This window comes from Ornithodoros turicata, chromosome 8 (assembly GCF_037126465.1).
Source record: "Ornithodoros turicata isolate Travis chromosome 8, ASM3712646v1, whole genome shotgun sequence".
NCBI classification, from domain to species: Eukaryota; Metazoa; Arthropoda; class Arachnida; order Ixodida; family Argasidae; genus Ornithodoros; species Ornithodoros turicata.
In genome coordinates this window covers 40,252,765-40,275,364 of record NC_088208.1, presented here as the reverse complement: position 1 = coordinate 40,275,364, position 22,600 = coordinate 40,252,765, and the positions used below count along the sequence as shown (strand labels likewise).

At 44.3% G+C, this 22,600-nt stretch overlaps 1 protein-coding gene and 1 long non-coding RNA gene across 5 annotated transcripts; one reads left to right on the top strand and one right to left on the bottom strand.

Moving 5' to 3' along the window:
• Positions 1-378: 378 nt before the first annotated feature.
• Positions 379-20,526, bottom strand: LOC135367342 (PAN2-PAN3 deadenylation complex catalytic subunit PAN2-like). Its single transcript, XM_064600559.1, has 27 exons — positions 20,352-20,526; positions 19,003-19,141; positions 18,717-18,886; positions 17,692-17,887; positions 17,144-17,268; positions 16,931-17,075; positions 16,113-16,251; positions 15,319-15,395; positions 15,128-15,252; positions 14,919-15,055; positions 13,486-13,643; positions 12,466-12,594; positions 11,592-11,741; positions 10,178-10,218; positions 9,979-10,112; positions 9,317-9,429; positions 9,159-9,257; positions 8,441-8,565; positions 7,475-7,589; positions 6,668-6,862; positions 6,518-6,608; positions 5,726-5,883; positions 4,356-4,441; positions 4,234-4,291; positions 3,186-3,365; positions 3,027-3,120; positions 379-1,462 (listed from the first exon to the last, which is right to left on the bottom strand). Coding segments are annotated over exons 1-27 (3,357 nt in total). The 5' UTR covers positions 20,354-20,526; the 3' UTR covers positions 379-1,286.
• On the top strand, positions 20,044-22,596 carry LOC135367347 (uncharacterized). Of its 4 annotated transcripts, none has more exons than XR_010414434.1 (4): positions 20,044-20,221; positions 21,313-21,466; positions 21,774-21,813; positions 22,104-22,596. It is a non-coding gene; the product is annotated as an uncharacterized LOC135367347 (long non-coding RNA). The 4 variants fall into 4 exon arrangements; XR_010414432.1 differs by lacking the exon at positions 20,044-20,221 and adding an exon at positions 20,600-21,082; XR_010414433.1 differs by lacking the exon at positions 20,044-20,221 and adding an exon at positions 20,600-21,228.
• The last annotated feature ends 4 nt before the right edge of the window (positions 22,597-22,600 follow it).

The following is a 22,600-nucleotide window of genomic DNA, read 5'->3' as shown; positions in this document are numbered from 1 at the left end:
GGCTCCAACTAGCGTCGCCTCATTTATCTGCCTGCGCGGATAAGCAATATTGTCCCCATGGAGGATTGTCCCGCGTCAAAAAGACAAAGTCGTTTTATACACTCTGGTTCCACCGCACGTACTAGGAGAGGAGGCATTAAGTAGAAAGCAAATTATGCTGCCGGCGCATTCTGGCCCGGATGCGGAGAATTATTATTAGCAGACGATATGGAAGCTGCGGCGGCGTCTGTTGCTGCAACAGCGTTTGTTTTCTCCAAAAACGAACTGCTGGAAATACTTAAAAGGAAACAAAGCAGGGAGGAAGTCTTCCAACCTTAGAAATTGTGAAGTACACACAATTAAATATGGGAGTGACTTTAAGAAATAAGACGCACAGAGTTGTATGAACCCACTTTTATTGAGCGGAAACATGTTGAGATAAAAATGCGTTTTTACCTTTCGTTTTCCGTGTTAGTGTTAACTCTTTTGAAGTGAATGTTATGAGTAGCATGGAGATACATTAATATCTTTTCCTACCCAGTGGAAGACGTCGATCATGTCCACGATGCCCTGAATGCACCTGTACCTACCCGACAATTCCATAGGAAAAACTCACATTTCAATAGTCATACCAAGTGTCGAACCAACGTCTCATCGCCCGGGCATTCCCGTACATAATAAGAAATGTTAGTGAGCAAGAACATGTACCCGTGACTCATTCTGATTGGTCAACATGAATTGCATAATAGTATCAGAGTAGAACCAGATCCTAAATTTAAAAAATTGTTCTTTCTGGTCGCAAAACTGAGGTGCCACCTATTATAAAATATGGAAGGCATTTGCAGGCTGATCTGCCCGAGCCATTCACCCCCTGATACCTCGAAAAAGTACTGGGCTATGTCTGACCTCGATCAATTTTTTAAAATTCTAAACAAAAACTGTTCCTTCTAGTTTCACTGCAACTTTTTTCAGACTCTGTCCTTATGCAGGAATAAAATGGAACAACTACGTAAATCTCGCTCCATGGGTATCGGGGGCCCGTTGAAGCCGAACAATGCAGTCATCCGTTTCAGCTTGAACTCGTGCCACGACCCGTAGATGACGCCGACGTAACAATGAAACGGAAGGTAATAGATTTTGCAGCTGGCTACACTGAGCCACCTAGCTGCGATGATACGAACACGGGGAAAATGTAGCAGGTACGTTTGTTGTTAGCGTCCTCTGCAAGTCGGCATGCGGCGTGAAGAGTCCTTGCACTATGTCGCACTTTATATTTCTGCACAAACATCCTCCCTTCAATCAATAAATCAATCTTCCTCCGTTCCTGGCACCTTCCAGGACAGACTCCGTCCAGCCTCGTACATCTCTTTAAGCGCCTCCGTCACACGACCTTCTTGGTCCAGCTGCTGGTATTTGCGATAGAGTCGCAAAGCTGTCTTGGCATCTTCAATCGAGTCGTGCATCTTAGACTGAATTTTGAGGCCTGCACAAGGAATGCCGAGGCATGATCTTCTACACAAAAGTGCTTTATGCTTAGAGCCTGAAGTTTTCGCGAAATATTTTTTTCTAAATTCGGGGGGGGGGGGGGGGGGGGTAAAAATCGGGTAAATAAACGTGTGCACTAAATTTGTGCGAATTCGGGTGAAAAAAACTGACGGTATGCTAAATTCGGGGAGAAATCGGGCTCAGTTACTCAAACTAACTGTAGTGATTTGGTACAAACGGTGGTGTAACTGCATTTGATTCGAAAAAAGCGAGTTAATGCATTCCTACAGGCATTCTAGTGACGGGAATTTACCGGGTAAAAATCGGGTTTCACCCTAAAGGGTGAACCTTCAATTCGGGGTGCAAATTCGGGGAAGAATCGGGTAAAACCCTAAAACTTCAGGCTCTATTTATGCTTAGGGCTCTTCGTTTTCGGGTTCTACGACTTTTCAAATTCGGGAGGGAAAAATCGGGTGCTGTTTACAGACGAGAATTCGGGGAAACATCGGGCGGTATTAGCTCTAATATGTCACCAGGGAATTTTCGGGTGAAACGAAAGGCATATGAAACGAGCCACTGCTGTGACACTGGGACGAGAAACAATAATCTTTATATTTCCGCTCGGAACTGGGATAGTAAATCACCGTGGTATTCAAACACTTGTCAGAGCTCCACAAAAGCTCACCTTTGACTCCTGCAGGAGGGGATCATAAACAGCGGACAAATATGTTGTTACAAATAGCTCTCTTTGCTGATATTATGATTCACTTTTCCGACGGTTTACTGAGAACGACAAGTTGAAGGATCACAAGGATTTCGGGTAGATATCGGGTTTTACCCAAATTCTCGAATATTTGTTTGGGGGGCAACTATCACGAAAAATCGGGTTTAACCCAAGAACTAAGAACCCTATTTATGCTCTACATACTGAGGGCAACATATCAGAAAGTCATATAAATATGCATCATCAATGAATGATCAGTGTGTAAATGTGGCCTATTATGTCTTTACATATATGGGATGTATTTCTCTTAATTTGTAGCATGAGGACCTATAACGAGACTTCCTATACTGCAGACAACAACAGCGTGATGCTGGAATGTGGTTATAGACAGATATTTTAAATCTGTGCGGATAAATCTCGGATACAACTGCATGCCTCCGCAAAGTTTGTGGATGTCTGTGCCACGCAACACTTTCATCATGTAGATTTTATTCCCACGGATGAGGCGGTCGTGGATGTGCGGGTATTCTTGATATCCGGCTTGATATCTTGATACCCTCATCGCTCTTGATTTGCGAAAAATGTGGGATGTAGGTCTTTTAGCAACAATTAACATAACCGCATAACTGTCAGAAGAAGGCATACACCTCCCGTTTTCAACAAATCAGGGGAGAGAACAACGTTCTTTGGGATTACAGTTGGCTAGCTGCGTGCTATGCGGTCAAGTCCTGTTTTAAGGGTGTGCCTAATCCTTTTCGTCTCCGTCTAGTGTGCTGCTTTTAGATATGCTGTACAGCTACCAACTACCCCACATTGAAAGCTTACCAGAAAGACTCACCTAGAAAGTGCCAGGCGAGGAAGCGTAAGGACACCATCCGCTTGTTTGGCAGTTGGAAAAGTAGTACCGTGTCAATCACCTGCTCAGGAGGCACCTGCAAGCACTCCTCCATGTTGGTACTACAACTTGTTGAGTGTGGGACGACATCTTCCCGCTTACCACCAAGTTGATGACACGGAAATCATTCTTGAGGCCGTGGCCCACAAATATGACTCCCTCATCCACCAGGTAGCGTAGCTTCTGGTAAGTACTCTTGAGCGTCGTCAGGTGCTTGGAGGAGATGGTGACGTCCAAGTCACCTGGCTGAATGCCAGAGAACTGGGTCAGGTAGTCCACCACCTATGGAAGGAGCAAGAAAATTACATCGCCTGGAACGCTGCTGAGGCATCCATCGAGCAGTCTACCAGGAATTAGGCCTTTAATCGGGAACGTGCATGATCGGAACAGGGAACATTTAACTAATGGAAGATGCAGGAGAAAAAGTGTTTTGTACATTTGTCTCTCGTTCTTTCGTGTGTTTCCGCATAATCTGTGATGTCATTTCCCAAAAATTGAACCTCTGTATGCAATAAGGGGATAAGTCGAGAAACCCCAAACCGAGAAAAGGGGCCTCATCCGATTTTCCGTCCCATTGACGCACATGTATTTCCTGTTTTACACCATGCTGTAGCGGACCAATAAATTGCAATACGGTCCTAAATTTTCATTGGCAAGTGCACACCGGTATGTAGATGTCATTGCAGCAAAAATAGTAAAAATGGGATAAGTCGACTTATCCCCTTATTGCGTACAGAGGTCCAATTGTTGGTGTAAAGATACAGTACATTGCCCATATATGAGGTCTGTGTAATTTGGCTGCACTCACTGCACTAGTTCTGGAAAGTTCCACGAGAAGATACAATGGGCATGCAGTGACAGTCCACACAGTTCATTTGTAGACACCCAGTACTTAATGGCTGGTTCCAAAATGAATGACAGAGTACAGAGGCATCCACAGTTCATGCCGGTGCCACTGTTCTGCTGCTTGCACTGCCGGCTTTCATTTTTAAGCGTTTGTTTTCCACGACTATATTGCTGCAAAAATTTTGCAAAGAACCGTAGTGTCTAGTCCTAAAACCACAGCCCTTTACTGTGCAGTGTTCTGCATCGCTAACAATTAATTAATTAATTACCTTCACCGAGTTACACTATTTAAAAAAAGGCGTACCTGTTCTTGCGTGGAAATATAGTCATCGATAAATGGCACACCTTCCAGCATGCCCTGCCTGCAATGAGAAAGATTATCTTATCTCTTGATAAGATAATAAGGTCCGTGATAAGCAGGCTTACCCTCTCAAACAGGAAATACGAGCCACAGACATGTGCGATGGACGTATGGTGGAACGTGTGCCGTCGCTTCTTATTTCTGCTTCTTCCTATCGAGTTATTTTACAATTTAAATAAACAAATAAATAAATAAATGGAGGGTAAGAAGAGGAAGTTTCACTTGAACGAAACAAAGAGCAGATAAAACATTTGGTGCTCTTCCCCCAGAGATTGGAAAAGAGCTATGGTAATCTTAAACCTAATGTATGAGGGCGCCCTCTATCACGTTCTTCAGCCAATTACAAGATGGACACGTTACTTTTGATGATCAAGTATGACGTAAATGTCATTTAATAAACTTTCGCTATTTCTGGTCTCGTTCATGTTCCATATACCGAGACGAGATCTACATGAAATCACATCCACATAACCACCGAGGTTATTTAAACGTTTGTTGCGGGGCAGCACTGGTTATGTGACGGCTTTCTTTGAAAAATTCCCGACCAAAGTGAGATAATCGTAGTGGTGGTTGGGGCTGATGCAGCGCAAACTTGCATGGAGTTTCCCCATTCCTAAACAATTTTGTCAACTGTGATTTACCCCTTCACAAGATTGATTTGTTAGTGCGTTCAATATGTTAAGTCCTCATGAAAGTTGTCAGCCTGCCAGAATGTGGTCTTTGGCAACCATGCAGCATTTTGAACAAGATGCAGCATTTTAAATTACACTTGAAGTACACTTCTACAGACACGTTTGGCAAAAAAAAAAGTGGCTTGAGTGACTTCTGATTTAGATGTTGCTCACAATTAATGGGCACATAAAGTCATCATTCATTTCTGAAAACAAACCAAATATCCTGCAACATGGATGTTATTACACAAACCATGAAAAGGAAGTATAACCAACACTGCTAACAACTTTAATAAAAAAAATGCCTGTTTTAGGAGAAAGCAGCTATTTTTCAGCTATGGCTCGTATTGTTATAATGACAACAATGGCGCTACAAACTGCACTTCTTTTTTTTTTGTACTCAACAATCCTTATGGTAAAACATCCATTTGTGGTTGTTTGTACATTTCCGTGACGATAAAAGCGCTAAAAGAGACAAACACAGACGACACAACATAGAGCACTACTTTCAATTTAATGGACTGTCAAACTGGTAAAGGTGATGACACGTGTGTTATAGCGCAGAGAATATAACACCAGTGGAGCGGGAAAGGGAATTCCTGCTGCATAAATGAAGATGGTTTGACAGCCCATTAAATTGTTGAAAGTAGTGCTCTATGTTGTGTCGTCTGTGTTTGTCTCTTTTAGCGCTTTTATAATCCTTATGGACTCCAACTTAACAGTATCCCTACAAGTGCCACTAGGTGACGCTGACAGATACTGACTTGGTTCAAAGTAACAAATTCGGCATCCATAGCCACAATGTCCCCCTGGCCAAGCATCTCATCCGGGGTGAGGGGTGTGAAGGTGACGTGGGAGGGGCCACTACGGGACACTAGGGATACGTCTTGGAGGAAGACATCAGCAGTCAAGGGAACCTTCACTGGAATGGAACCAAATATGTAGACATTACATGATATAATTATCGTACCAATAGGAACTACTAATACCCAATAGGCAAGCACTGTGAAAGTCATTGAGTCATTATAGCTGGAGGTGGCATTCAATTTCCTGCGTGACAATAGGCATAAGCCCAACACCATTAAAGGGAATATGAAGAGATCCCTAAAAATCTCAGTTCTCAATAGAGAATGACTCTCAAGGATGACTTTTATCTGAAATATATCAAATTCTTGCCACATTACATTCAATACGGTCGCCTGACACCCCCTACAAGTGGCCAAATGTTATGTGCATCATTTGCTCATGCCAAAGTTATTCCAAGGTCACCTACTTCTGACGTCTAGGCATCTAGTTTCTTTGCCCGCAAAGCGCAATGAGCCTGCAATGGTAAAGTCGCAGCAGTTGCCTTCTTTGGCTGTGGTTTCTATGTAGTTAATATCTGCATTATTCTAATAATGCTCCGTTCATAACTCCACACCGTGACACACCACACGACCGGGCAAGCACTACCAGGAATGGATTAGGATTGCCTACAGAGGTCTTAAGGATCTCTTCATGGTCCCTTTAATACCAGAAATAACGCCGCTCCATCACTACCATAATGGTGGCACTACCTGAGGAATTGTGCTTAGCATTTAGTTTTGCCAAACTGTAGTACAACACGCAGGGCAACTTCCAGTCCAGAGGGAGCCACACAGCTTCTTCCTAAAAACGGCCAACATTAGCCAACACCATATCCAACACTAGAGGGCAAGAAAGCTTACTGGCGTGATAGGCAGGATGGTGAAGTCGTTGAAGAGGTACCAGTGAACGGCTGCTCCACCTTGGTGTCGTAGGTGGTACGATGGCCCCACCCTTACACAGCTGACGATATTGCTTCGGGTGTTGTTCACTACAGACACTACAGCCACGAGCTCATACAGAGAGTCGTCTGCTTCTTCTTTGTCGTCTTCGTTGTCCTGGCAAAAGGAGAGTGTCCAGTTAGAACAGTCAAGCCCTGTCTGGACACCAGGGACAGATGGGGAGTCATTGTTAAGGGTATGCGAAGGTGTGGTCATATTTGTGTATCCACACAATATACTGACTTCAAGGTTGAAACTGAGCAGCTAGAAAGAGATGCGGATAAAATTAATACACAAAACTGCATGCATATCCGCAAGTAAGCACCGGTCCTGCTGCCAATGTGCCCAACGTGAATGAGGGGGTATTTATGAATCAAAGTTTTCGTCTCAATGTGTGCCATCCATTTCTGCAAAGCTAATCGCTATAACTGGAACACTGTGGGAAGACACACTGTGAAGAAGCGTGGAAACTGTTTAGGAACATGATGTTCCAAAAAAGTTTGTATGCTCAGCGGTAAATGCGCACTTATGTGCGCCTATTTCGAGCAGAACGGTTGCACGATCTTAGAAGCATGGGTACAGCGTGGATGCTGACACTGTAAACGTTATCCGAACTCACCTCTGCCAAGATCATCCTCGGCTGGATGTTCAAAAGATGGCAATTTGTATAAAAATAGCTCGAGTGAGAGGGAAACATTGGAAAGGATAATGTTTAAAGAACGCGAGTACCTTGCAGTCAGCACGTGCGATGGAGACTACGCCGTCTTCGTCGAGTTTGATGCGAATTGAAAGCGGCAGCCAGGAGGATGCAGTCGTATGGAGCGATGCATCTATCTGTGTGTACCTGTAACAAAAAAATGTTAATTATTTTTTTATTTAGCAAAACTGCACGTCCAAGTCCCAAGCAGGTACACTCAACGTGCACTGTGAGGTTTAAATAATACACTTCAAACAACATTTATACGTAGAAGCAGAACACTTTGAAAGAAAAATTAACTCTAAATATAACAAGAAGGCACCCCACAACCACCAACTCAAACAACCTATAAGTAGAGATCATGCCTATCAATACAAAGTTTCTAGTTGCTTAACAAAGGCGTCCGACAGATCCGGCGGGCACAATACATTTCATTTCTCAATGGTTTAGAAAAAACATAAATACTTGAAACCATCAGTGGATGCTTTGGAAAGACTGCTTTTGAGTGATTGAGGCCCCGTTTCACCAATGCCGATTAACTTTAAGCCAAGATATCAAGTATCCATTAAACTTGAAGTTTGCCATCAATTATCTTTCAATAACGCCAGTTAGTGATGTAAGGTGAATTCCAGTAATGCTATCTTACGTTGGAAAAAGACGAGTGAGACATAATTTCGAGTTAACCATCAACTCTTAACTGGCATTGGTGAAACTGGCCCCCGAGTCTCATTGACGGGCACACTAGTGGGTGAAGATAAGATACAGGACCAATACCTAGACAACCATTGTATACTAAGTAGAGGAACTTCAACCTGTGCAACTTCCTTAGGACGTTCAACGGCTCTAAGTTTGCCCTTCGGAGAAGTTCCAAAACTGGAACTAATTGCCTATATTTTGAGGAAATAAATCTCGCTGACATTCTCTATACACGCAAGATTGCCCCCTGGGATGCCCTTGCCCTTCATGCCAACCCATAGGAAGCACAAAATGTGACTTGCCTTTTCGTCTTATCTCTGTCATGGAAGAACTTACAGCCAGGTCGGGAGCAGCAGTTGCCGTAGCGACAGCGTTTCGCGACTGGTGCATTCCGGAAGTTCCCCTTCTGCTCCTTGCTGCCGAAGAGCTGTGCACGAATGTTATAACAATTTAAGACTTGAACTTTGTGATTCTCAAAGGACACGCAATTAAATTGATAACATTGTAACTTTTCTTGATGTACCTAAACATGGGCACTGAACAGCGTGTGTAAGAACGGTGGCTAGCCCCAAACAAGCTCAAACTGCTGGGGCCTCACCCTTTTTCATGGAGATGTATGACATTCCATCTGTTAAGGCAGATTTTTACAGGATTTGCACGTTCAATTGTACAAATTTTCCTTACTTCGGCACGTGTTTTCCTTTTTTTTTAGTAGTATGGAAAATTTCTTAGTTGACACAAACATATTCACTGCCCATCTGGCATTTTCCTATGACAAATTAAACCTAAAGGTATCTATATGCCTGTTATACACATAGTGCAAGATTAGCTTTACTCAAGTTACTCGCTGTTTAACATATTTGGAGTATTTCTACGCTACATGTAACATGTGTCACTCTATTACTATGATTTCTTTTTTCTGCGTGCTCCAGTCCTTTGAAATCAGCTCCTCCCGTGTGGTAAGGAAGTTTCGATGCCTCTGCATTGAAATCTAACAAAGGTATGAGAGCAAGAACCTACTTCAACCTGTGCCTGCCAGAAACTGAGATCTTGCTGATTCTCTAAGCCCGAGCTGATGGTCAGAATGTCGGGAAGGGACTTGAGCCGCTTGCTCTGCAACTGAGAAGTGCGCGAATCAAATGTTGGGTGGCACTGCAGAGGCACAATTGATTTTTTACCGTGGGTTGGTATTTTTCACACTTTTCGCACCATGTGGGCATGCTGCTTTCCAGACAGAGGCTCCTTTCCAAAATGGCTGTGAATGGGTACTGGGAAATCCCCTTTTCAGGAACTGCGTCACCACAGAGTATGAGTAGGTTATGGTTTTGCAGTATAAACATTCTGTACTTCTTATACCATAGTCTTGCCTACAGCTAACAGCACTTGATCACACCATTAAAAGGTGCTGTACACTTTTCTTCTCTTGGGATGTGATACTTTAGCAACACTGTGCGCTGCGTTCTGCAACGTTTCTCGTTTGTTTAATTAATTTCTTTACAGATACAGGACTGTTGTAGTGCTCCCTCTACACTCAACAGGCAACATTTCAGTAAATTCCATAGAATATTTTTGAAAATTTTCACGACAAATCCAGAAAGAAGGACTGCAACCAGAACAATTGCAAGTAGTGCTGTTCGCAACGTGATCACATGCTAGCTAGCTAGTGTATGTTTGCACCAGCAACCTTGAAAAATTGCCATAAGAAATTATAAAGAAACACGTAAGAGTACTGCACATGAAATGTGAAACCTTATCCGCAGAAACACACAAAATCCGCAGTCCTCACATGTTGCCGGTCCATGGTTAAAGGAGACTCGTCGCTTCAAAGATTTGCACTTACCTGGTGGGTAAACGAGAGAGCAAAGGAGAGTGGTCGATTCTTTTTGACGTACACTCCCACAGCGGCACTGGTTGGAGTTGATGAGTGTCCAGCCAAAGAGTTTGCTTACAGGTGACTCCATCTCCGTGGTCTTCCTGAGTCAAACACGAGAGACATTATTGCTGTATTGCATTGTCCCATGATTGTTGTTCTGCCTTACTCTGTTTTCTGGGCCTCTTCGTCAACAACGCCCAAAGTTTCCTAAGCAAAAACACTATTTACTAGAGCAGACGCTGTTGCAACTTATAATACATTACACTTTCGTACTCCCATGTCCGTGTGCTGCATTACACATTTCTAGAAACACCACCTCACACGATATGAAAGTTTTTATTCTTACCATAAGCCCACATAATCTCCCCATACACCAGCATTCAATAGCCACACGACTGTGTGAAGATTGCACACTAGTAACAGATGTCCATAATGGAGATCACCTGACGTTTGACGTATACCGTGGCTGCGTATACTGGAGGTACATGGCAGATGCAATCCGATACACATGAGGCAGCACGTGCAACAGCAGACATGACAAAGATCTGAGAGGACACTTACACTGGAAGCAGGGTATTTTCTCTTACACTACTAGCTATAAATGTTTTACCAGTGAAACCTCATTAGCTTGTACCCGCATAAGCCATAGTTCCGGTGTAGAAGGAGTCATTCAGGTTCCCCGACCGAACAGCCATCGAACTCGATGCATTTCATGGCCGCTTTACACGTAGCATTTCTTGACGCTCGCGTTGCTTACCACGTACTATTTTCATTGGTCTGTTCTTGCGAAACCGGTCCTTGCGAACGCGGGAAAACAAAGCCCATAGGCTTCTCCAACACGCTGCGATTGTTTCCCTAATGTTCCTCATATCTCCCCCTCCTTCTTATCTGTAATCCCCATCTTTCTGGGAGAAACAAGGGCGGTCATGACCTGATGAGGTCATGCAGAACCACATGTCAGCTTGGGATTTTTCTTTCTTGGGACTCTGCCAGTAAGCGTGTTGCGCGTTGCTTGTTCATTTAGCATAGTCTAGTATGCTAGTATTTTAGCATGCTTAGCTTAGCTTAGTTAGTAGTTAGCTTGCTATAGTACAGTCAGTATAGCATTTTTTTAGAACACTGCTACAATTACTGTGTTTACTCACATAATTAACGTACTTTTTTACCCCAAAATGCAGCACCACATTACATTACACACGAGAAAAAGACTGTGTCTCGACACGCGATGCGCACTCAACGACCATTATATTACGAAGCATTTGAGTCAGCATTCTTGGAACCACATGCTGGGGGGTGCTACTTGCATTGATTATGAGACTAAATACATTTTATACACGATAATTGATAACACAGCCTCACATTTATCATTTAACCTCCTCATCGAGAAGTATTTCATTTTCTCGAGGACAACTGATCAGCCAAACTCCGACAAATCATTTGGGCAAACCCCAGACTTCCAAGAATCTTGTAATTACTTGGAAAATGGTACGTATACTCCAAAGAATTTCAGCAGGACTCTTCCTAAGCCTAAACTCTGGTGAGCAAGCGTCCCCCCGTTGGGTACCGAAATGTAAACTTACGGAATGAATCTGCTGTAAAACAAAGCGCGTCCAGCTCTGCACAAGACGTGGGAAGTTGACCTTCTTGCGGGCATCGTCCGAATCGGACAGTATCAGTCCCAGGGCAGAGGCCTCCGGAATAGTGCGGAATGCGCGCAGGAAGTTGCTGGCCTGGGAAGGGAGCGAGGTTTGTTTGGAAAAAAATATTGAAGCTTGTTTTTGTGTTACGACACGGATTAAGAGACTATACTATCATGCTTGAAATGTTTGGCTTTTTCCAACAAGTACCCATATTTAGTATATACTTCAGCAAATACCGTATTTATATATAATTGTTTCAGAGCCCCTAGCTTTCCGTGAAATATCGCGGAACCAGCTACCTCCCTCAGAGTCTTCCATTTTTCGTGGAATATTTGATATCTTACAGAATTATGCAACGATTTCAACGGGCTCTGCGACATTTTCGTGGGATAAACCCTACCAGTTGAGACTGCGATGCCTGACACCACTGATAATGGTGACACTTACAAGGCTGAAAGTGCCGCGATGAAGGGAAATTTAATGACAGCAATGCTCGCAGAGAGATTGACAGAGTAGAGTCTAACTTTCTTTGCGCTGCTGAAAAAGTTACGAAAGGCTGGAAAAGCATGCACGACGACTCAGTATGTGATCTTGGGAGCATGCTGTACTTTTTTTTGCTCGTCTTCTCTTGTCCATGGAATCCCACAAAGTTGTAAATATGTACCACTTTGTGGGAAAGTAAATTTTCCACCGCAGAAACCTAGGGGCTTTAACCGTATTCGCTTGTTAGGAGGGGCACTTTTAGCTTCAGTCCCACCAACCTTCCAGTACTTCAACTCAGTGTTTGCTACATAAAAAAAACGTGGCCCCTCACCTGGCAGGGAATACCCTGAGCTGTGTCCAGCATGTGGAACAGAAATCCCAGTTCGCAAGCTAGACAAAATTCCCGCTGGCAGGTGTGATTCATGACGGCACATCTCAGGGGCGCGATAAAGTACAGCACCTAAAACAGTTTATAAAACATAGTCACTAGAGCTTCTAAAAGTTTAGTTTAGGCATTCACGTTCTCACTTTGTGTATGTGCATGCTTATTAGTTCATGTTAGCACTGTCAAGGATTTGTGCAGGGTATCCGTCTTAATTTCTTCGTTGTTTTTGATCACTTTGCGTCAGCTACACGACACAACTGTAGATATGAGTGGCATACAGATGTAGACAGATGGGGAGAGTACAGCAGAAAGGGGGGTCACTTTATGGGTACCTAACTGTAATGTCCTCTAGGAAAACCTATGGAAGTCAATTCAAAACCTCGTACTGCAGCCATTGGTGTAACTGAACCCTTTACCTCCCAGTTGTGACCAGTTCCTATAGTGGTTGGATGATCACTTTCTACACACAGACTGGGACATAACGCGGGTTCGAATCCCGCCATCGGCTGTGCAGTCTGAGGTTTTCCCTGGGTTTTCCCAAGACTTTCCGGACGAATATCGGTACAGTTCCTCCTGAAGCCGGCCCAGGATGCATACTAACACCCCTGTCCCCCACTCCTTCCTGCTGTCCCTCTCTCCATCACGACTGTACACGATAGTTGCTTCGCCGTGCTAACATTAAACTTCCCATTTAAAAAAATCCCAGCTGTTATTGTTGCTGGATTCCAGTCAGCCACATCAGTGATTAAAGAAAAATGTGCGCTCTCCCACTTATGCTCTTTAATCTGATCAATCAAATCTTAATCACTTATTAATAATAAATAAATCTTAAATCAATCAAAAATTAATCTGATCAATCTAATCACAAAGCTGCAACATCCAACAGCATAACCAACAGTAGCACGACTCACTGCAGAAGGCTCATCTTGCAAAACACCCACACAGTTCTCAGAGTGGAGGACTTACCTGAATCATATTGTTGCAATAGGCATTGGGAAGGTTTGTTTCTAAGCCGGCAAAGCATGTCCTGTTATACAGGTTGAAGTCAAAGTCCTCAATTCCCATTCTCGAGTACTTGACATCAATCTTTTTGTACAGCTGCGGGATTATGTCCGCATCTTCTCCTGCGGCCAAAACAAAAGTGGACTCTGTAAGCATATCACACCTTCTGTTCGACGCTGCACAGACAACACATAATGGGCCACCTATGCCATATACTACCATATTTGCACGACTCTCGCGCGCATTTTTCGTCAAAATTCATAACAATAGGGCAGAAAAAAAAAAAAAAAATCTGAGAACAGTATTAAAATATTGTGATAGACACAGTGTACTTGCAATAATATGTGACTTCTTTTTTTTTTTTGCATTCATGAGTTTCGCTTTATGTGCGCGACCTTCTTTTGCACTGTTCTAACATTAGCTTCTGCATAATGGAGCAAAAATGGTTTCATTATGAATCCCGTTTCATGCGGAAACTCATGGTGCTGCTGGAAAAAGAGGAAAACAGAGCTGCATCTTGTGCCATAGAAAATCTTGGGCGATTCAATCATGGGCGTTCCGAGAGTGGGGTAAGGGGGGCGGTTGTGGGAATTGACAGTGCTTTACTCGCAAGGTCACAATGGTCGGATCTCGCTACAATAATCCGAATCTTATCCATCGGATCCCACCGTGCATATCAGTGGTTCTGGTCATCATCATTCTATTTCCAGTGTCCAACGGTTGCACGCTTTGCCTCCCCTTGGAAGCTCTTTGCCCTCCCCTGGAAAAAGTCCTGGGAACGCCCATGAATTAAATACCGTAATTTCACGCATATAAGCCGCACCGGAGATAAGGTGCAGGACGCGTTATTAGAAACGTTTCGAAAATTTTCTGGCAGATAAGCTGCACTCGCAGATAAGCCGCGGGCAATACGAGACGACTGATTTGTGCGACAAAGGAGACCATAGAGAAGGCCATAAACCCTGTGGTCCATACTCCGGGATCGGCGAAGTGTACAACAAAGCAGGTCAGTTCTAGAGTTCTACGAAGATCGGATTGTACCCTTGTTGGGCGTTTTTCGTGGATTGATGGGTCAGTGGTCTTCCAGAAGACGCGAATCAGTGTCACCACTTTCGTTAAAGCTGCTCGGGGGAATGCACCAGGAAGATCAGTCTACTCGAATGTGGACCAGTCCCTGTTACGCACTCTTCGTGCATCGGCAGGGCAGTGCTGTTCCAGAGACACTGTCGGCCCTTTCTCTAAAACCGGCGTACGGGAAAAATACCAGGAAAAAATAGTCAGATCAAATAAGCCGCAGGGCATCCGTGAGAAAAAAAAAAAGCGCATAAGCCGTGGCTAATATGCGTGAAATTACGGTACATAAAATAAGGTATCCTACAAAATGCGATGGCCCTCACTCGTTTCTTTGGAACTGGACGTTTCCCGAGGGTACCGCACCTCGTTGCGCCTCCACAGTCCCGGATTGGGTGCATAGCCAACAGAGCCCACCATTTTCATGCTGCTCAGGATGACTGGGTCCACTGGCACTGGCTTCCTGCAGTTTTACCGACGTAATCACTCGTCGTACCAATCATATCAACCGTATCGACTGCAGTGTAGCAATCACCTGTAGACATATTTTGTCAACTTCTTGGGAAGGTCTGACACCAGCCTGGAACTGCAGTAAGGCATGGGTATAGATGCCAACGCCGCTATCTCGTCGTTTATGTCGATCGGGTGGAAAGGCTCCTCCTGGGTTCCACATGAGGAAATGTTTCATGCAACGCTCGGGCAATCCAAAGGCAAAAACGGACTCACTGGATCTGCAAACTCCGTCGGATTGCTGAAGTTGTTGAAACTGACGTGCGAACTGGCACCGTAGAGGTGAAGGTACCCTAGCAGAAAGGGAAAAAGTTTGTTGTGTGTCTGACATTTAAAACATTTAAAAATTTAACAAATTCTCTTTTATGCACCTAAAGATTTTTCTATATTGTCACAGAAGACTTACAAGCTGTCGGCATTTGTCGACAGATCATACTCAACAGTGGTACCAACCATTTCTTGGTATCGACCAACTGAAAATGACTTGTTTTTGTCTAGTCAGCAGAGCTGCGTGAATAGCAAAATTTCCGATATGAATGTTTCACGCAGATTGTAAATTAAATTCGAATGATTTCTTTCACTCGAAAATCCAATTTGGATATTCATAAAAAAGCCAATTCGAATATCTCACTTTAGAAAATTCCATAACTTTGTGCCCATTCCGAGAAGTTTGTCTTCAGCTTTTCAGTCAGAATGAAATATAGTAAGAAAAAAATCCTCTCCATTTTGGATATTGGAATACACATTACATCACTGGGATGTGCAGCCTCTAGTTTATTTGTTCGCATTTTTACGGCCTGTACTTTTTGACAAACTGAAAATATTTCCCTCTGATACTGTCGCACAGGTCTACTAGTCAGATTACTGGATCTGTCAAAAGCCCATTATGCTTGATGGCTCCAATGGCCTCACTAACGGTTACTTTTCCAATTTTCCGATATTTTGATACAAAAATTGAACGTCAGAAAGTTTTGTTGTACACCTGTGTTCAGGCCTTAAGTGTTTCTTACCCGTAGCATCTCCAAAAGCAAGGCACTGGCAAGACGAAGAGGTGTCAAAGCAGAGAACCCTGGTGCCTGCTGTTTCCATCTGGTAGATGTAGGACGATTGGCTGGCACTGCTGGTGTCCACCAATTGAAACTGGCCGGTCTTTGAAAAGAGATTAAAACCATTTTTACTTTTCTACAATAATTCCATTTACAACGCAGAATGCCCATAACGACCACGACGAAGCAATTTTGGTACACTGAGTTTCATTTCAACCATATTTCACCTCTAAATTTCAACGGTAGGGTGACGGTTAACAAAAATATGTTTTGTATAGTTACTGTAAAGAGTATATCAGATAAATTTTTCTGTTTGAATGTTATGTACATCCTATCCTATGCCACAATATAGACACTGACTGAATGTCACATGTTGCGAAGGAATACTGAAAAATGAAGCGTTGTCCGCCCGGTAAGTAATGTTCAAGTAATGCAAAGCCAGTCTCTTTTGTGACATTCGTTTTGTTTTACCCCATTCTCTGAAGCTTCCAGAAGGTTTGCTCTAAAAGCAAACTTCACCGTATAACATATGCTCCTCATTTGCTGAGGATGACGGGCGTATGCGTTTTTGTAACACTTTGCAGTGACACAAACGAGGCATATGCCCAAGAAGATAGAACAACATGATGACTATATGGGTCTTAAGTGGTGAAGGTCTATTTTTCGAGTACTGCATTGGTGGAACAAAGTGTGTGTCTGATACCATTTGTCCCAGCACTGGGGTTTTAGAGATTGTGTCACGTTCCGACCTCCTTTCTTACTACACAGACGGTTCCACCTGCCTGAGAAACGACAAAGAGGCGCGATGTGAAAGCTGGCACAAATCGGAGCAGCGATGGTGGGAACATCATCTGAATGGGTGTAACAGCTCGCATCACCCGGAGGTCGTACACCTTGATGAACATATCCACCGCCAGTGCTCCGTGCCTGGAAGGTATGAAATGCCAAGTGAGATTTTGCAGACGACGTTTCGTCAATGAGAAAGGCGATCTCACCTGTTAGTGAATCCGCAAGTGACCACCATATTTCCCTGGACGTCGAAGTCCGACAGAAGACCGGTTCCGGAGAGGGACTCTAGGGAATTTTCCTCCTTCATAGTCACGGGGTCACGCAGAGACACCTGGACGCAGACAAAGATAGCAGACGTAAGTCAGGAGGGCATTGAAGGAGCAGTAAACATTTTTCGCGACTATTAAGGAGTTCCGAGACAGTACAAGCTTTGTACGTAAAATTCTGCGCTGAGGTGATACTACTGACAAAAGTAGAATTTGTTGGAGTAAATTGGTTATTTGAGCCAATTAATTATTTCAATTATATTTTTTAGTAAGTCAACATTTATATGTAACTGGTCAAGTATAGACGCACAGAACATAGACCCCATTCCAAATGTCACACGAATAAAATGTTCAAATGACATCCAATAAGGAATTCTGTTGATCTGGTTTCATTTACAGCTTCTTACCTTTATTTCATCTTACCTCATCATCTCGTCTTTATCGCTGGATTGGTTCCGAAGCTTAAAAATCCAAACACTAGGACTAACCTTGCCCGTAAAATCTGCGCAGCAGATGAACCGTGGATGTCGTCTGATGACAGCGCAGCCGCCTGGGCAAGGAGCACTTGACACTATGCTTCCTCGAGTAAGGTCGAGCTCTACCAAAGATTCTTGGTTTCCGCCAGCCAGCAGGCGGTCACCAGAGAGCGCTGCCATGCAGTGCATGTCTGCAAACTCTTCCGACCTGAAAGCAAATTTTCCCAGGACAATTACACTAAAATATTTTTTGACAACCAAAACAGCCAATAGGGGACTGTTTCCGGTCTATGGTTAGGGCAATGCCACCTATATACAAAACCTGATCGCTTGAGCGACGTGACGTAACAATTAAGAGTCAGCCAATCACAACCTTGCTCTCGGTGGTCGTAGCCATGGTTACGATCCGTCAACAGCCACATGGGTGGCCTCTGGTAGCCACAGAAAGCCTGTGCTTTAAAATCTTCTGTGGCGATTGGCTGTCACCATGGCTGACTGCTGCGATTGGCCGACTTTATATGTCTATGTGCGAAGGAGTGAGAGGAGGTATTAAGTGTATCTTCTTCGTTCTGTATCTAGGTTGTGTTGATAAGGCTCAGTCCAGTCTTCTACAGTACGAACAGGTAGCAGTTTTGCGTTACAACACAACTATAGATGATTTTCTCATAGAAAAACATAGCTTTATGGCTCTGCAGCTATCCCCATCAACACTTCTTGTAGCTTTAAAACGCAATGTCGACCCCATTAAACAAAAGCTGTTTCATGCGTGCGTCTGAAAGGGGGAAAACACCTGACTGAACCTCCATATTTCATACATATTGTAGGCCTTAATAATACGTTAATGAGTGTTCAACAAATTACGCTTAGGTCGCCACAGTATCGTTCTAGGCGCGTGAGCTTAATGTGACGCACAGTCTCTGTTCAAAACATGGGCAGCTCCAACCTGAGGCTTCGTTTCAATGTACTTTCACCGGATAAGTGAATTTTTCACTTTTCGTCCCTCTAGAGGATGGTGGTTACGGGAGAGGGTGACCTACGTGTGGTGGAAGACAGTGAGTCCTCTTCGATTGCTGAGCCGTAGGGCATGACTGGTGAGGGACAGTAGACCGGCTTCCACCGTACACACCTGACGCACCTCCTCTGTTGCGTGGATTTGGAAAGACGTGTATTTCTGCAACTCCGAGGTGTAGTAGGATGTCACGTGGCCCTGGACAGCGTAAATTGCATTGGGAAATGTACAATGCCCCCAGAATCCCATTTTCCTGGGCAATAGTTAAGAAAATCGAACAGGCCCGAACATCTCTGAAGGAACCCGGTACGTACCCCTTGATTGCCCATCCAGAGCAGCTCTTCGTGAGAATCGAAAGCCAGAGCAGATACTCCAAACTGGCTGCCTCCGTCCACTAGGACATTCTGCAGGAAGCAGTAGTCCTGTCCAGGGACGACTGTGTGCTCTTCCATCCTACAACGGTATCAACAATTCTCAACACATTTAGCCGAAGCAGGATACTTTCGTACGGCTATGACTACGTCATGGAGCTCCATTAAAGGGGGTCTGTAGGATGCACTCTGACTAAGACAGACATCCAGATACTGCGACACCAATTTATTGAGCTTATCCATACACACTCATGAAATGATCCAATGCAGCAAAAGCATGCTAAGTGACAAAAGAAATATCAAGAGGGACACTGTCGCTTCAGAGTAGATTCCCTTCCGACGTGCTTGCCGCAGTTCCCCGTTTGCACCGCGCAGCATATCCGTGGATGACCCGAAGTTCTTCGCGACTCTCTCGACAGCTTCCGCATGCTGGGACGCCCTGCGCGATATTTCAGCCAGCAGTGTCGCTATTTCCACAATCTTCCGCTCAATCTGTCTACTCTCCTGGTGAACACTCTGAAACCTATTGTATAAAGCCTCACTCTCTCGTTCTAGTACTTGCAACTCCTCGTAACTCGAGGCAACGGACAGATGAGGTTCGACATCCCAGCCACGCTGCGGTGGAGCAAAATGTACGCTCTCTGGCTGCAGCGAAGGCCCAAATTTTGACCAATGCATCCACGCTACGAGCCGTTCGATGCGATCCATTTCGTAGATGTCACGTATCTTGCAGATGGTAGACAAATAATTGTCCAGAAAGACGACGACGTGGCTGAAGTGATCGGGAAAACGAGTACTGGGCAGGTCCTGCTGCAAACTCTCAATGGCATATTTGTACTGTTCTGTCTTGGATTCAATCTTCCAGAACGTATTGTTGTGCCCGTTGAATCTGCCACAGATAACATCGTCAGCTCCGATGTAGTGTTTTCTGTTTTTCAACAGGTGCGCCTTCGTGTATGCCATGCGCGATAATAGATTGTGCGCCCTTCTCGCGAAACGGGTATCGAATACCGTCTGCTTCGCTGTGCAGCAAACACTAGTGTCATTCTCGCGATGTTTTGACAGCGATTTAAAGGAAAAGGTCCTATCCATCGTAAATTTTGAACACGCGCGCTGATGTCACTTGCCACTGCCTCACTTTCGTACTCATCATACGCATAGGGTATGTATGCACCATATGCACCAACTGTTCGAAGCACCTGCCAGAGCAAGTACCCGCCGTCACGTTACGATACTAGGTAAAGGGACACAATAACCTAGTTTGGCTTGAACAGGTTCACAAGTGCACTTACATGCTACACCTTGAGGGTCGCCAAGCTGGAATACCGCGGTAAAGCCCATTCAGAAGAGCCTCTTCTTTTGAATTCGCCTAAGATACGTGCTCTTGGCGGCATCTTTGAACATACTTGTTAGTAAACAACGGCGACGGTGGCTCCCGATCGCCATCGGAAGTGATGCGTTCCGAACCGGATGTGACGTTTTTTTTTTATTTTTTGCCAGCTGCTTGCTTGTTATGTTGAACCTTTTTCTTTCTTTTTTTTTGCTTGTTTCTACGATCGTTTCGTGTGGCGACAAGTGGTGCTTTGGCCTGGAGTCGTTTCAAGAGCGGTGGTCGAGACAGCTCTTGAAGGCTTCAGCTTGAATCCACAATCCATTTGCGGAGTCGTCCGTCCGGAGCCCGTCGTCCCGGGACTTATACGAGAGTTTTTGTTTTCAATTTCAAAAACTGCAAGACAGCGACTCCCGTCGTCGCTGCACTGGATGTTTGTTCGTGTCGCGCAGAGTCGTGACACGCCACAAGATGAGCGAAACGTGGACGTTTTGTACAGCGAGACGGAACAAGAAACGACGACAATGTCCCGTCGTCTCTGTCCTTGTGTTGCTTGTGTCTTGCGCGGAATTGTTACCCTTTTTTTCTAGCCAGAGATATGTGTACATGAACGCGACAGGATCTTATCGTACCCACCTCCTTGCACCGATCCCTTCAGCGTGCCGGTGACTCAGTAAGCTTGTGGAATAACAGGTGATTGTGAACGAAGAAAACTCGCGGTGGAGAAACCGTGTGCACTCACACTGAGTTTCTCTTCTGTATACTCTACCTCCCCTCGTTTTTACTTTAAAGGAACAGTACGTTGACTGGTGTTGAGAAGGGTCGATTGAGAGTTACGTGTATGGCTGCATGCTGAATTTCTCCTCCGATATAACCGCGCATATCTCTATGAATATCACAGTTACTTTTGTATCTCGTTCCAGTGGGAGATCAATACATTGTGAAGCCCTTCTCCAAAGAGCGAGGAATGACACCATTTGAAGACAAGACTGCGTAGCTCCATTTGAATACATGGCAACACCTGTTCTGACACCCAGTACAGATGTTTAATTTCCAAGTAAATGCGGCACAGACAGGGTAGCAACCTGTAATGGTTACTATGAGTTGAAAAACACACGCATTTTCCGTATGCACATGTTGTAGGTTTTTACCACATGTGATGTTGCCTAAAAGCTCGTTTTTACTTTAACCTGCATGGTAACACTCAAATGCACAAGTAGACTTCGACTAAAATTATTGATTACATAACAGCACCAATCTTCACCCTCTAATTTCTGAAAAGCACCTAATAAAAAAAAATGTCGGACCATGCTCTGTTCAATTGGTTGAAACAGATTGCAGACTCGATGATGACTGGAATGATTTTTGTTTATTTATTTTCTAGTGCCCACCAACGGAGAAAATCATCCTGATGTCTTAGATGTGTATGTGTCTTATGATGTTTGTTTAGTGCTAAACATGTTATTATATGTGTCTCGCTTTCAGGTTTGATGGCAAAGGCTTTGTTACGTATTTGTCAGTATACCTGTATTTCACTCAGATTTTATGGGCTTATTGATACACGAAAGCAAACAGTAGAATAGATACCATTGATGTGGGGGTTAGACTATTGTTCTCTGCCCTTGACAACATGGATCTAAAGTTTACAATCTATGCGTTACATTTGCGTTCACCAAACATCCTTCAGTTCAACATGCTGGCTCTTTCGTTTCAGAGTCTAATCCACGGGCTCTGTACCACTGCAACTTGTGCCCTTATACGACGAGGCACAGCGGTCACTTCAACATGCACTTGAGGACACACACCGGTGAGAGGCCGTTCAAGTGCCGATATTGTGGCTTCAGTTCGACGAGAAAGGACGGAATCACGACGCACGAGAGGTTGCACACCGGCGAGAAGCCGTACAAGTGCCGGTCCTGCCCTTACGCCACCTCGCACAGCGGGAACCTCAGGTTGCACGAGCGGAAGATGCACAACAAGCAGTGTGGTGCAAAACAGTTCAAGTGCAAGCTTTGTTCCTATACGTCTGTCTACAGCCTCTGTGTGACCAATCACGAAAGAGTACACCATTCTCAAAATTCGCCCTAGCGATACTGCGAAAGCTCTCTGGTCCCGTCATGCACGAATTACTTGTGCTCAACATCGCTGTCGAATTGTGGTCGTGAACGTACCAATGAGGAATTCGAAATAAAGCAGAAGGTACCGGTTTTG